Genomic DNA, 13,857 nt, shown 5'->3' with positions numbered 1-13,857 from the left:
TCGAAAACAATCCTAATGTTACAAGTGCAGCCAACGCGGTCAAAGCTTGGCCTTTGTGGTCGAATCCTCGCTCTTTGCCGCAGCAGGCTTGTTCGTCACCTGGCCACGAATCAACCCTTCCTGACTAACGACCGCCACCAAGGTTCCATCCTCCCTATAGATTCTCCCCACCACCACGCCTCTCCCGTTCGACGCGGCCTGCGTCTGCATGACGAACAGCAACCAGTTGTGCACCTCAAACGGCTGGTAGAACCACATGCTATGATCCAGACTCGCCATCATCTTGATCCTGCGGCTGTTGTTCAACGCCTTGGGCACAGTACTCAACAGGTAAAAGTCGGAAGCGTAAGCGAGGGCGACTTTTTGCGCTTCGAAACCGCCAGCCATGGGTCTGCGGGTACGCATCCAGAAGGCCTGTTGGTTGCCGGGGGTGGGGATTCCGTTGCGGTCGTACATTCCGGGAAGGGCGTCACGAATTTCGACGGGAGAGGCTTGTCGGTCGCTGATCCAGCCTTCGAGGACTTTGCGGACGCGCGGGTCGGGGTTGCCGTGGAGGAGGACTTCTTGGTATCGTTTCTCGTTGAGAGGGCAGTCGTCGGGACCGGGGAGAGCGCGAAAGTTGATCGCTTTGGCAGAGTGATTCCCGGTAGCGTGAGATCCGGTGATCGACTCGAGTAGGAACTTGCCGTCAGTATCGAGGGAGGGGAGTGGGATGGCGAAGGTGGGTTCGTGCGGTTCGGGTTTCTGGTAGCTCAGGATGATGGTGAAGATGGACCTGCCCTTCTGTATGGCGTTGACGGAACGTGTGACGTAGGATCCACCGTCACGAACGCGGCTGACCTGGTAGATGATGGGACGGGTTTCATCACCGGCGAGAAGGAAGTAGCTGTGGAGCGAGTGGAGCAGCATCCCTTCTCGAACGGTCTTGTTGGCCGCTGCTACGGCTTGTGCGATTACCTGTCCACCGAACACGCCTCGTGCTCGAGCAGGCTTCCAGAGCGTGAGCGACTTGTATAGATCTGCATCGATCTCTTCAACCTCGAGCGCTTCCGCGATATCTGCGACGCCGGATCGCGAGGGTGAGTTGACACCTTGCTCGTAGACAGGCGGTTCCTGCTCTTCAGACGTAGGCTCTCGACCCATCTCTCTTGATCCTGCTTTGGTCATGTTGCACGATCCAGATGGGAGAAAGTCCGGCTCGAGTCCGATTTGGATTTGCTAGCCGCGATGAGTGATTGCTTGAATGAATGGCAGGTGCGAGGGGGAGCGATGGTGCAGGCGCGGATCGGTCGATGGATGTGGTTGAAAGTCAAGTAAAGTGGACCCTCTCGGGCCAGCAACGTTTTAAGCGAGTTAAGATTTAGGACGCTGCTCACGGGCCGCCATTCGTGAAAGAGGCTTGCTTGCTTCGAAGCATGCCCGAGCTCTGCACGCATGCCTGTTCATCTCAAGTCTTCCGCTACGGTACCTTCTCTCGAAGCAATTCATACCACGAATTGCTCTTCTGACCATATCGCACCGACAGGATGCAAGTAACCGCTGTGCTCGCATACCAGACAAGTCATGCAAGACAAAAAGTTGGTGACCGGATGCCGGCATTGTTCTGATGCGGGGGGGAAGGGGACACGGCCGTGCTCCTCAATCCCGGTTCGGCCCAATCCTATTCTTCGCATTGCCCTTCACATCAACCTCGTTTCCCTCTTGACACTTGCGGAAGCCATTTTCCGGTACGACAGAAGAGCAATGACACCACACCTTTCCGTGCGCAGAGAGAGCGCTTCGGTCTCGGTCTGCCGGCATTGCCGTTTCCGGACGGTGGAGAGCTTCACTTTCGGAGTGTGCCGAACGAGAGAGGCGCGTGATTTCGAAGTAACGCGTGCGAAAATCTGGACAAGATCCGCAGAGGAGGTCTAACATGCGGGTTGAACTCAGTTCAGAATCACCCGCCCGAAAGGACGGCAGCCGACGTCACGATTCCACGTCAAGGCGTCGAAGATCAGCGAGCATGGACCATGTGCCTCGTCAGGAAACCAACACCGACTGTGAATCGATCATCTCCTCCTCTCAACATCATCGCGATCTCAGCGAACATCACACGAGATCAGCAATCTCGTGCGCCATCACAATGGCGTCCATCACGTCGGCTCCCACATCGACTCTCCGTACAGCACAGGTCAACTCTCTGCTCTCATTGCTCAACCTCAACACCTCGTCCTTCAACCACGCATCCTCGTCCTCCTCCGCACCAGGTTCCAACTACAATTCCCGGCCAGGATCTGCAGCAGGTCAGAATGATGCTTCCGCCAACGCAGGTGGTGCAGATCCATCCATCCCCTCCGGCCCACCGGTATGGAAGGTCCTCGTGATGGACAAGGTTTCAAAGGACATATTGGCCACATCCTTGCGCGTCCAGGATCTGCGCGAAAATGGCGTCACGTTGCACATGCAGCTGCATTCGGATCGACCGCCATTGACAGATGTGCCCGCTGTGTACTTTGTCTCGCCCACATCTCAGAATGTACAACGCATCGCACAGGATATGAAGAAGATGCTGTACGAAAGCTTCTACGTCAACTTCACCAGCACCGTACCGAAAGCGGTAATGGAGGAGCTTGCGAATCTGGTTGTAGCCGATGGGACGGGCCAGCTGGTTCAGCAGGTGTACGATCAGTACTTGAACTTTATCGTTCTTGAACCGAACCTGTTTGAGCTGCTTCCTGATGCTGCTGCGCCCTCGGCTGGCTCAGCTTCGACCAACGGCGCTAACGCAGCAGCAACACCGACCTCGTCGACGGACCGCACCCTGACCACGTACGAAAGGCTCAACGACCCGAAATCCGGGCAGAAGGATGTCGAGGACGCCACGGACCGCATCGCCGCCGGCCTTCTCTCGACGCTTGCAACCATGGGTGCGCTACCAATCATCCGATCGCCTCGCGGAAATGCCGCCGAGCTGGTAGCCAGGAAACTCGAGTCCAAAATCCGCGAGCACATCACCAGCTCTCGGGGCGGGTCCAACTTGTTCTCCGAAGCAGCGGGCAGCGGCGCTCATTCCAGCTGGAGCTCCTCCCGTCCACTCCTCTTAGTTATCGACCGCAACGTCGATCTAGTACCCATGCTCGCGCACAGCTGGACCTACCAAGCGCTCGTCCAGGATGTGCTCGACTTGCAACTCAACCGCGTCACCGTCGTATCCAGCGAGGGCGGCGTTTCGAGCAAGAAGACCTACGATCTGGATTCGAAGGACTTTTTCTGGTCCAAGAATTCGGCAACTCCGTTCCCGCAGGTGGCGGAGGATATCGATTTCGAGCTGAACAGGTACAAATCCGACGCTGCCGAGATCACGCGTTCCACGGGTATCAGCAGTATGGACGAAGTAGGTCAATTGGATGCAACCTCTAACGCCGCGCACCTGAAAGCAGCCATCACGGCACTGCCGGAGTTGACGCAGAGGAAATCGACCATCGATGCGCACATGAACATCGCCACGTCGTTGCTCCAAGGTATCAAGAATCGAGGATTGGACACGCTGTTCCAACTGGAGGAGGCGATTGCGAGGCAGAAGAAGGAGACAATTCTGGAAACGGTCAAGGATGCCAGTCTGCACGACGTGAACGACAAGTTGAGGTTGTTCATCATATACTATCTTTCGGCGCCGGACAGTGCGCTTTCGAAGGGCGACGTGGAGGAGTTTGAGAGGGTTTTGAAGGAGCAGGGTGCGGATTTAGCGGCGTTGAACTACGTCAAGAAGGTGAGGGAGCTGACGCGGATGACGATGTTGGCGTCCGCGCCTGCGCAGGCTGCGCCGGTGGAGGGGGCTGGGTTCAGAGGATTCAGTGGGTTGAGTTCGAGGTTGACGGATCGACTGAAGGATTCCGGCTTGGAGGGGTTGGTTCAAGGCGTGAAGAACTTTTTGCCTGCGCAGAAGGATTTGACGGTGACGAGGTTGGTGGCGAGTCTGATGGATCCGGGCTCGGCGAATGCAAAGGCGCTGGAGGAGACGGATGAGTGGCTGTTCTTCGATCCGAAGGCGGCGAGGAGTAGGACGGCAGGGGTTAGTGGGGGGGTCAAGGCGAGACAGAACTTTGCGGAGGCGGTGGTGTTTGTGGTGGGTGGAGGTGGGTATGTTGAGTTTGCGAATCTGCAGGATTATGCGATGCGGACGGCGGTCGCTGTTGGAGCTCAAGCAGCAGGAGGTGGAGTAGGGGGAGGAGTTGGTGCTGGGCAGGGTGGGAAGAAGATCACGTATGGTGCGACGGAGATCCTGAAGCCGATCGAGTTTGTTCGAGCCTTGGCTCATCTGGCTGGTGGAGACGTAGCGAAGGTTGGGACGGCGGCTACTGCAGGCGGCGCTGTTGGAGCCAAGTGATGCAGACATCCCAGCTTGTCAAGCGTCACAGCAGACTCAGCTCAGCAAAAGAAGATAGAGTCACACGGAAGCGGTTGTCTGCGTTTTGATGCGTGCGATTGAGAATTATCAATGAGCTTGAAAACGTATAGAAGTGTGACAGAATGAGAATAAAGCGATAACATAGAAATACAATGCGTCGTATACAGAGACGTGACAAAACGTGACAAAGAGGAGCTTGCAAAGGGGACCTTCCGAGTGGTGGGAAGACGTGGGGCCGAAGAATACAGATGCGAGTTTGTTTGAGACGGGATGGAGCGAGGCTGTGGTTGAGCCATGGGGGCAAGCCCTTGGGAGAGTCTAGAGGATCGTCTACTGCGAACGGCGTCTAGACCTGCCACGTTGAGGCTCACCGTCGGCGCTTGGTGAGAAGATGGATGCCAAGAGCCCGCCGAACCCTCTCGCCTTCTTCTTCTCGCTCCCTGTCGACGACCCGGCCGTCTTGACCTCATCCTCCTTCGTTGGCCTTGCGTTTCCATTCTGTCGACTCGTCATGTTGCCCGTGTACGTTCCTTCGAGCTTGGCCTTTTCGATAGCGAGCCTTTCCTTCTGCCACATGCTCGCCGTGTGGTCGGCCATGCGTCGTGCGTACGCCAGATGCGCTTGAACTGCATCCCATTCTTCGAGCGACTCAGCCTCCGATGCTGCGGATGTGGAGCTGGAAGAGAAGCGAGAGTGGACAGGAGAGGAGCAGGACGAGGACTCGGAGATGGGGGAGGATAGGCTCGAGGCGAGGTTGGGGACGTGGGCAAAGTGCGTCATCATGGGTGGAACGAAGGACGCTCCACCGATGTGCACTACGTGGTGGTTGTCTTGTGGTGTATACATCTTGCGATATGTATGTATGTGAGCAAGAGTTGAGGGTCTGGTGGGTTGTGGTGTAGACCGGGCAAGTGGTGCTTTGCTTATCGCGTGTTGGGCAGTCGTTGATCGAGAGCGTCTGGTGAAGGGAGTAGGAGATTGTGTAAGGTGTTATCTTCTGATGAACGGGGGCCGGGCTCGGATCGTCGATGGTGAACAGGGGCGCCTGACTATATACCCGTTGGACCTGTCATCGACGGCAAACGGCTCAATCCTATGCATCTATGCAAAGGATGACATTTGCCGAGCGGCATCATGTTACCGTAGCACCGTAATGTCAAACAAAGCTCAGCCTGCCGGGGACACAAGAAGCTTCTTCTCGCCTGCTCGAGGCGGCGACAGCGGCTTGGCAGGAGCCGTTTTTTTTCACTTCAAGTGGAGAAGCAGCTGAACTTAGTCCACGGAGTACGGCAGAATGTCAGCGCTGCTTTCTCTTTTCCGTTTTCTCTCCCGGCAGATCAAAATTTGGCAGGCGGAAGAGCAGAGTCGGATTTCCCGTGGAGCTAAGAAAGTGCCAAGCGCAGAAACAAGGCGCAATTCAACGTCACCAATTCTGACACGGACACCGGCACGCAGCGCGGTCGCACAAAGACGAGCTGACATACAAGATCACGCACGCGCTCCTTAGGCCCGCCTTTCCGGAAAGCTAACTCCGCCTGATTCCTCTCATTTTCTTCGACTGCGCGTTCGCCCGACCGAGCTAACGAGCCCCAAGCACGAAACCATTCTGGCGCTTTCTTGGCAAGACAGCCTAGTTCATACCGTATCATAGACCAAACACACGGACGACTTGGCAGCCTGCGGGGCAGGACAGAAATGAAGAATACGATCGGCTTGGCTTACGCTTCCAAGACTCGTGGCAAAAGAAGCCAAGTTTTGAGCATGCCGCAGGCTCCATGCAGAATCTCGCATAGCCATCCACCAACTTTCGTCAGCCATGCCGCGAGCGATTTGCGCTGTGATCGCGTCAGACGAGTCCTCACCGCAGCCAAGCCCATTGCCACGACACTAGCGTGACTCGTCAAAAGCTAGGCGTCGACAAGAGGCTTAGGCTCAAATCGGATTAGCCTTCTCGGCAGCGGATGCAGCTGATCACGCGAAGAGGTGCTCACCAGCAGGCCAAGGCAAGGACGCGGCATCCCCGCGGAAGTCGACTGCCGAAACATCATGCGTGAATAATCTCCAAATTGCCTCGCGGTCTTTTGCTTACGTCCGGCTTCTTCTTTTAGGCTGATCTGGCTCGGCAAATTTTTTTCAGTGCCTAGCCGCTTTGCATGACGTGCATCACCCTCTCGCAAAGATCGTCGCAATCTTCCTGTTCTGATCACCGCGGCACCGTTGCTATGTTCAATGTGATCACCACGACATCGTTGCTATGTCCCAAGAGTCTTGTGCAATGCCGAGACAAGCCGTGCAAGAAGCTGAGCAAGGATCACGGCGCCGTTGTCATTTCGTGGAATCAAGGGTCGTCCAAGTCGGCTGGACGGAGTTGCAAAAAAGTCATCTTCCATTGTGCGTCTCGCGGATAAGTGGTTCCGTCCCTGTTTGTGAGTGGAGAAAATTTTCCGAGGGTGCTTTGCCGCAACGCAGTCGACTTGCGACTACTCCACTCCGCGGTCATCCATCCGTTGCTCCACTATAGGCTTCAACGAGTGACACCGGCATCAACATCCCATCATCTTCGCCAGAACGCCGAGTCACGGGATACATCGTCCACGTTGCACCACTGCCGTTGTGGGTCAGGCACCTCCTACCAACGTGGACTCGAAAGTGATCCGCGGTCCAGACAAGCTACGCAGAAGCTGAAGTGCGAGACGGCTGACAAGTCACAGACAAAATCCCGATCTCACCTCTGGCTCGGATCGGACACCATCGGCCGCTCGACCAAACAAGCCGTTCGGAAAATTCGTCCGACAGTTTCCACTCTCCGTTGTCTGCCGCCCTGAATTCCAGACCTCCACCCAATGGCCAACAGACGGACCACCAAGCGCTAAGCGCTATCAGTGACACACAGGCAGGGCCTCAACCCCCCACCTCTCCACGGCGCTAAGATCAAATCCCACCATCACGACCAAAAGATCCAACCCACACCTCTGCAATCCCACTCTCTCCGAACCTCGCTCTTCCCTGTCACTTTAGCACGCATCGCAGTGACGCCGAAGAAAAAGACTGTGATGTGCAATTCTGAGCAAAATAATACGAACACAACGACAAGGATATACGAATAATATCGATAGCGAATCTCGTGCTGAGTAGCGAGGTCAGCCGACGCCGTCTAGTGCGAAGGCCTAGAAGTTCTTGATACTATCGCGAACACCCAGCAGGAACTTGCCCATGGTGCGTTTCTTTGCCGCAGACGCTGCGGGTGCCGCTGCCCCCGCCCCTGCCCCGCTCGCATCCGTACCGGTAGCATCGTTCGACTTGATGTTGATACTGCTGGTGCTTCCGTTGCTTTTGGTAGGTGCAACGTCCGGTGCCGCCGAAGCGGAACCGTTGTGCGTGACCCGATGCAGACTGCTCGTGCTCGTAGAAGCGTCTCGTCGCATAGCCGGGTTGGCACCAGCTTGGCCGTAGGGTCCAAGCGTCTGTGCATGTCCACCATGATCAGCGTTGTCCACCTCGGAACCAAACGTGGCCTTGGACGACGACGACGTAGGACGACGGAAGCGCGAGACAAAGGATGCCGCCACGCCTGAATTGCTAGAGTGAGATGTCGTGCTGCCGACGCTGACGCTGCGCTGAGCGGCCCCATTGCTGCCCGCCTCGATAGCGGCCGGACGCGGCGGAGGATCCTCTGGCTTGACAGCGCTTGCACTTGCCGAGCGTATCCCACCATTCGCCCTGCTGCTCATGCCGGCACTAGTGCCATCCGAAAGCAGGCCAAAGAGCTTGCTGTTCTTGTTGTCGCCCTTCTCGATGGCTGGTGTAGCCACTTGCACGGGCGATGCAGGGGTCGGAGCATCGCCATCCACGCTTGTACCGACTCTCGACGCTTCTTCCTTTCGCTTCTTGTCCTGCGTTCCACCATGGCCACCACCAAAGATACCGGCCAGATACTTGGCGTCCACCTCCTTCTTTGTAGGCGCCGTCTTTTCGCGCTCCGAGATCGTGTCCAGACCGAATCCACTTCCTCGGGTCCGATTGCGAGACGAGAAATCCTTGCGCGTGAGAGCAGCGGGGGCGGATGCGGTTGAATAGATGCTCGATGTTGCCGACGTCAGCGAGCTGTGACTCGATGTGCTGGTAGCCGAAGAGGCGAGCGACGACAGAGTAGCAGCCGACTGATTTCGCTCGCGCCACGACATGACCTTGCTCCTCCCAGGATCTGGGATTGGCGCCACTCCTGTCTTGCGTTGCTCGCCCATCCTCTCGCGTCGCACAGCTGCAGATGACCAATTGGCTGCCGGCGCATCGTCGGCAGGCTTGGCGACCCGGGCGATGGCAGATTCGGTCTCAGCGTCCGTCAAACCCTGCAAGTTGAAACGAGAAGCAGCTTCGGCCGTAGGCTTGGACAATGTGACCTGCGGCGAAGCCACACCGTCGACAGCCTCGCTCGGCTTGGCCATCTTGCTCATCTGTCTTGCCAGGTTCTCAGATGCTAGAGCAAGCTCGCGTATCGTCCGTTCACGTTCCCGAGCCTTGGCAGCCGGATCGTCGGCTTGGCCATCCGCCATTGCCTCGACAGACTGCGATCGTTTGAGCTGCTTGGCGAGGGTGCGGCCCTTACGCGCGCCACGCTTGCGCCGTTTCGAATGATTTGAAGTAGCAACGCTATCCGCTTTATCCTCGTCCATGCCATCGCCCGCAGCTTCTCTAGCACCATCGGCAGCATCGTCGAGCTCGACTGGGTCGCGATTGATGCCTTCTCGGTCGACAGGACGACTCGCATCGTCCTGCGTTCGATCCTTGGGGGCCTTCTGATCTTCGAGCAGCGTCTCATCTGGGAGATTGCTTGCATCGTCGGGCGAGTCCGAGCCTTTGCGAACATCCTTGTGCACTTCATTGTCGTCGCTGACAGAGGTCGAAGGGCCTGCCTGCTTTGACCCTGAACCGCTCGGTTCAAGCTCACGAGGCTTCGTCTCGGCGAGACTGCTCGATGACCGAGACATGTCGTGGTGCAAGTGGCCTGGGATTTCGTGCTTTTCTTGCGAAGCAATGCCCTCGGCACGGCGTGCAGCCTCTCCCGCAGCACCGTACTGCGAATCGAAGGGATTGCGATCGGGCGGCTGTGGCGAAGGTGTGAACGTAGGCGAAGGAAGAACGTCGGGCGTAAAGAGGGCCGAGTACGGCGACAGACTGCCCTGCCTGGCGGAGGCAGCAGCGAAAGCAGCTCGAAAAGTGGCGTCGGCGGTCACGTCGAGGTCAGCAATGTGATCCGTGTCGCGCGCCAGCGATCGAGCTCGGGGTCGAGGCGAGCTGAGGAGGGACGGAAGCGTCGACATGGATGCTGTACGCGAGTGAACGAGTGGCATCGTCGAATAGATCGACGCGCCTCGAGAAATGCGTCTTGGACCGGATCCGGACAGGCCCATATGGTCCACAAGACCGCAAGCCCAGCGCGAAAACTCGCCAGCAGAGATGCGCCGCTGAGTCACATCCTCGTCGTCGGTGATGGAGCAGAACACGTTTTCGGCGAGGAAGCGCGCGACAGTCTCAGTGAGACCGTCGAAGGACTCCATCAGGAAGCGGATTGGGTCTTGACAGTACGCTGCAAAGGAAGGACAGCTCGTCGACGGCTCTGTGAAAGGGCTGCGGTGGAAGAGGAGATTCAGCAGCACCACACCCAGCGACCAGATGTCGGCTTGCTTTGGATCGTACGACGACGAAATGTTGTTGTGGCATTCGAATGCCATGTACGGCTTGCTGCCGCAATCAAAATCGTCGCAGCGATCTTCCGCTGTCGCGAGACCGAAATCGGTCATCTTGACAATCACCTGCGCTTCGTCGCCATCATGAGAGCCATCTACGAGAGTGCTAACGCTCGTATCAGGACAGGCGGACTGCATCTCTTCGACGGTACGGCGATCCTCTACGATGAAGTTTTCGGGCTTGATATCGCGATGACTGACGCCTCGGTCATGGCAGAACTGGACGGCGTCGCAGATCTGGCGGAACATCCTAGCGATGAGGCGGATGCGACGCTTGGAAAGCAAGCCATGGCCTGATGTCGAGGCAAGAAGTGATGGCGAAGGCGGCGTTGCATCCAACGAGGAGCCCAGCAGGCGATAGTTGTCGTCGTTCGAGGCATCCGAGCCTCCGTGTGACTTGGAATCGGCATCATCGTCGTAGTCGACGCGTGTATCGGCACCATCTTCTCGATCAAGCGCTGGGCGCTGTCCATCGTCTTGGGCCTGTTCCAGCCAGAAGTAAAGATCCTGGCCAGGGCAGTACTCCAGAACTAAAAACAGCCAGTCGGGCGTCTCGTAGGTGCGGTACAGCGTGACGATGTTTGGATGGGCAGGTATGGACTGATGGATGGTGGCCTCGAGTCGTTGAACCTCGAGCATGTCCTCGGGCAAGTCGCGCTTGCACAGACACTTGAGAGCAAACTCCTTCCCGGGCCGCAGGCGAGTGTCGATCTTAAGGTCCTTGCGCCTCCTCTCCTCGAGAGCAGGCGAGTTGTGGAATCCACCGTCCTTCCCCTTGCCGTTCGCTTTGAGAGTGCTACTGAGTAGGTCCTCCGATGAGGCGACCATGGTCAGATCGGCATCGTCGTCAGGGTTTCGTGTTAACGTCTCCGAAGCTAGGTTGCGAGACGAAGACGCTGGAATGGCCATGCTTTTCTGCAAGGCGTACGAGGCAGCTTCGTCTGCGCTGACTTCCTTGACCAGATAGACTATCGCGTAGCTGCCCTCGCCGAGTTTCCGCACCACCTCCAACTTACTGCCCGTGAGATCTTCATTCTGATCCACAAAGCCCGGAGTGGTCTCAGCAATCTTGATGGTGTGGCCGTCGTGCTCAAGGCCAGGGCCGAGGAGATCCCCGATCTCAAAGACGTCGCCCAGCGGCCGACCCTCGATGGCGTATGTGCTGCCGTAACGGCTGAGGGGGTGCCCTTCGGATGCACCATACTCCATCATGTCGGAGAGGTCGAAGAACTCTTGGTCGTTGTCGTCGGTAACCACCGAGTCTCGATCCACGTCGGAGGCGGCCACATCGGAGGCCGCCGCCTCGCGTCGGACGAGTTGTGCCCTGAGCTTCGCAAGCAATGAAGCGCTGTCGAGAGGTTGCTCCAGCAGATGTGTGGTATTTGGCACAAACGTGCCGACTGGACCGCTCTCGGAGCCGGAGGCTGCAACAGCGGCGGCGGCATTTCGTTGCTGTTCCTCGGCGATCAAGCCGGGCAGATGGATCGATGCTGTGGTTTGTCGTCCACGGAGAGGGATGGGTGCTGCGTCGTCTGCTTGAGCATCCTCGGGTATACTCTCGGCGTGGTAGAACGGCACAGTCGACGGCGGTCGACTAGTGGGTCGGCTCAGAGACATGGAAGATTCTCGCGAGCGAGAAAGGCCACGAAGGCTTGGCGTGCGCACACGGTCGTAGTGGGCCACGCTCGGTCTGAGTCCCGACACGCTACCGCGGTTTCGCAGATGCGGTGGACGATACACGCCGACGCGAGTAGCAACGGTCGGCGAATTGGGAGAGAAGACGGCAGAGCTCCTTCTTGAGTGGGACATCAAGTGACCTGGACCTGCAGAAGCGACAGAGTTGAAAGACTCGCGACGAGAGACAGAGCCAGGACGCGGCTGGGGCGACGCGCCACTGAGCATGGAAGCGATGCTGTTGACCACTCTGTCTGCACTCGAGTGAGCGGGCGATTCAGGAATGACGGGGGGATATCTTGTGACGGGTGACAGCGTACGGTGGGCGAGCTTGGGCGAGGATGTAGGGCTGAGCATGACGGGGTTTGCCGCGGAGGTTCCTGCTTGCTGGCGATGCGGATAGGCCGAAATCACAAGAGGGGAACGCTTCGGCGAGGATAGGATGTTGACGCTGGGGCCTCGGTTGAACAAAGAGGCACCGGTATGACCGGCTTCCGAGCGAGCAAAACCATGGCCGGGGCTTGGAGTTCGAGGCGCTGACTGGAGTGTTGCTTGGAATTGTTCGACAGGACCGCGGATTGATGGTGGTGGACGGCTGTCGATGGCATGTTGAGCGCCGGGTTGAGGCATTCCGGCGAGAACACGTTCGGTGCTGGATTCGCGCAATCGATTGGGCGTGCTGGGTATGCTGGGAAGAGAGCTGGTAGGGGTCAGCATCCAGTCATCGTCACGATCCTTGGCCTGCAGGCTCTGCTGACTTGGTGGGCCAGACCGACCCTTCTGACTTGGCTTGAATGGCGTCGATGTGGAAGGAAAGAAGCGAGAGCGATCGTTCGACTCGATGCGCAGGGGAGGCAGTTGCGTTGCCGGTCCAGCGCTCGGATTCTTCTCGAGCGACGAGGAGAGAGGCCAGTGGTGGCGAGCCGAGGGCAGATTGACTCCTTTGGGCTTGGTTGGCGAGGTACCGAACTCGGGCGCTCTGCCAATGACGCCGTTGCCTATCCCACTTGGCTTGATGGCGTGCGACGCTTTGGGATCAGGATGAGGATGATGTCCTGGAACCCAATCGGCATCGAGCATCCCCATCTTTTCCCGCTTGAGGCTGGTCGAGAGCAGCGATGGATTTTCTTCGACGGCGTTCTTGCTCAAAGATTTATTTGCGATCTTGCCGTGAGGGGCGGAGATCGCAAGCGGCTGAGCTTGCAAAGGCGGGGGGTAGGGCGGATTCGACGGACCTGCGACAGGGTGCGCATGAGCCCTCCAGTTGTCATGTGCCATGTCTCTATCTCTACGGTTAGGTTGGTGGTCCCTCTGTGTGTGAAGGGGCACTGGCTGAGAAGTGGCATTGGGCTGGGCAGGCCGCCTCCAGCTGGGCGCATCGCTGCTTGTGAGATGAGTAGGCATGCTGTCTTGGAGAAAGTGTATCGATAGGGTGTAAAGGTAATAGGTACGTACGCCCTCAGCACGCTGAAGCGGCCACGTGTGTGGACTGCAACAGAGCGCCGTAAGGGGACAGATGGTCGACAAAGAAGCCGAAGGAAGGTTGGGGATGACCAAAGCCAAGGCTGCTGGTGTGCTAGGTCATTTCGAAGTCGACGTGTGACGTGCTGGACTACGGAACATGGGGCGGGAGGAGACGGATCGTTGGTACAGCTTGACCGGTCAGAGCAAGCAACTACAGACGAGCGGAAGTGTCATGCCACCTTAGCATTGCTGGTGCTGTCGAATTCCTGCGACAGCCTCGTTCTAACGACCAAGATGTGCTAGCGATCTGAGAGATAGTCCGTACCAATCCTCGATTGCTACGCTTCGGGTCGTCGATTCCCAGAGACGAATTGACCGAGAGACGGGATGAGCCGTGCTCTCGTCGAGCAAGAACGTAAACCACGGATGCCGGCGGCTGGGACAAGGAGGGCGAGGTCGCGATGAGCTTGCGCCGTAGCTCAGAGCACCAGTGAGCCTCTGACCGTCAATGTGCGACGGTAGAGATAGCCTGTCGCTGCCGGATGTCGAGCGGACAAAGCTATGGTGGTGGTCGAATCTAGG

General features: G+C 57.7%; 5 protein-coding genes across 5 annotated transcripts; 1 reads left to right on the top strand and 4 right to left on the bottom strand.

Moving 5' to 3' along the window:
• Nucleotides 1–39: 39 nt before the first annotated feature.
• Nucleotides 40–1,167, bottom strand: PHSY_003140 (potential acyl-CoA thioesterase; the record flags this gene model as incomplete). The annotated part of the gene is made up of 1 exon (XM_012333761.1): nucleotides 40–1,167. One exon carries the CDS (start codon nucleotides 1,165–1,167, stop codon nucleotides 40–42), a length of 1,128 nt encoding a protein of 375 aa, XP_012189151.1.
• Nucleotides 1,168–1,638: 471 nt separating this feature from the next.
• On the bottom strand, nucleotides 1,639–1,917 carry PHSY_003139 (hypothetical protein; the record flags this gene model as incomplete). Its single annotated transcript, XM_012333760.1, has 1 exon — nucleotides 1,639–1,917. The coding sequence occupies one exon, from the start codon at nucleotides 1,915–1,917 to the stop codon at nucleotides 1,639–1,641; it is 279 nt and encodes a 92-aa protein (XP_012189150.1).
• A 208-nt stretch (nucleotides 1,918–2,125) lies between these two features.
• On the top strand, nucleotides 2,126–4,369 carry PHSY_003138 (hypothetical protein; the record flags this gene model as incomplete). Its single annotated transcript, XM_012333759.1, has 1 exon — nucleotides 2,126–4,369. One exon carries the CDS (start codon nucleotides 2,126–2,128, stop codon nucleotides 4,367–4,369), a length of 2,244 nt encoding a protein of 747 aa, XP_012189149.1.
• Nucleotides 4,370–4,720: 351 nt separating this feature from the next.
• PHSY_003137 (hypothetical protein) lies at nucleotides 4,721–7,142 on the bottom strand (the record flags this gene model as incomplete). The annotated part of the gene is made up of 2 exons (XM_012333758.1): nucleotides 4,721–5,348; nucleotides 7,120–7,142. 2 exons carry the CDS (start codon nucleotides 7,140–7,142, stop codon nucleotides 4,721–4,723), a joined length of 651 nt encoding a protein of 216 aa, XP_012189148.1.
• A 415-nt stretch (nucleotides 7,143–7,557) lies between these two features.
• PHSY_003136 (likely protein kinase) lies at nucleotides 7,558–12,897 on the bottom strand (the record flags this gene model as incomplete). The annotated part of the gene is made up of 1 exon (XM_012333757.1): nucleotides 7,558–12,897. The coding sequence occupies one exon, from the start codon at nucleotides 12,895–12,897 to the stop codon at nucleotides 7,558–7,560; it is 5,340 nt and encodes a 1,779-aa protein (XP_012189147.1).
• Nucleotides 12,898–13,857: the final 960 nt, after the last annotated feature.

This window comes from Pseudozyma hubeiensis, assembly GCF_000403515.1.
Source record: "Pseudozyma hubeiensis SY62 DNA, scaffold: PHS32, whole genome shotgun sequence".
Classification (NCBI taxonomy): Eukaryota; Fungi; Basidiomycota; class Ustilaginomycetes; order Ustilaginales; family Ustilaginaceae; genus Pseudozyma; species Pseudozyma hubeiensis.
Note: the sequence above shows the minus strand (reverse complement) of the source record. Positions and strands in the feature narration are given on the sequence as shown.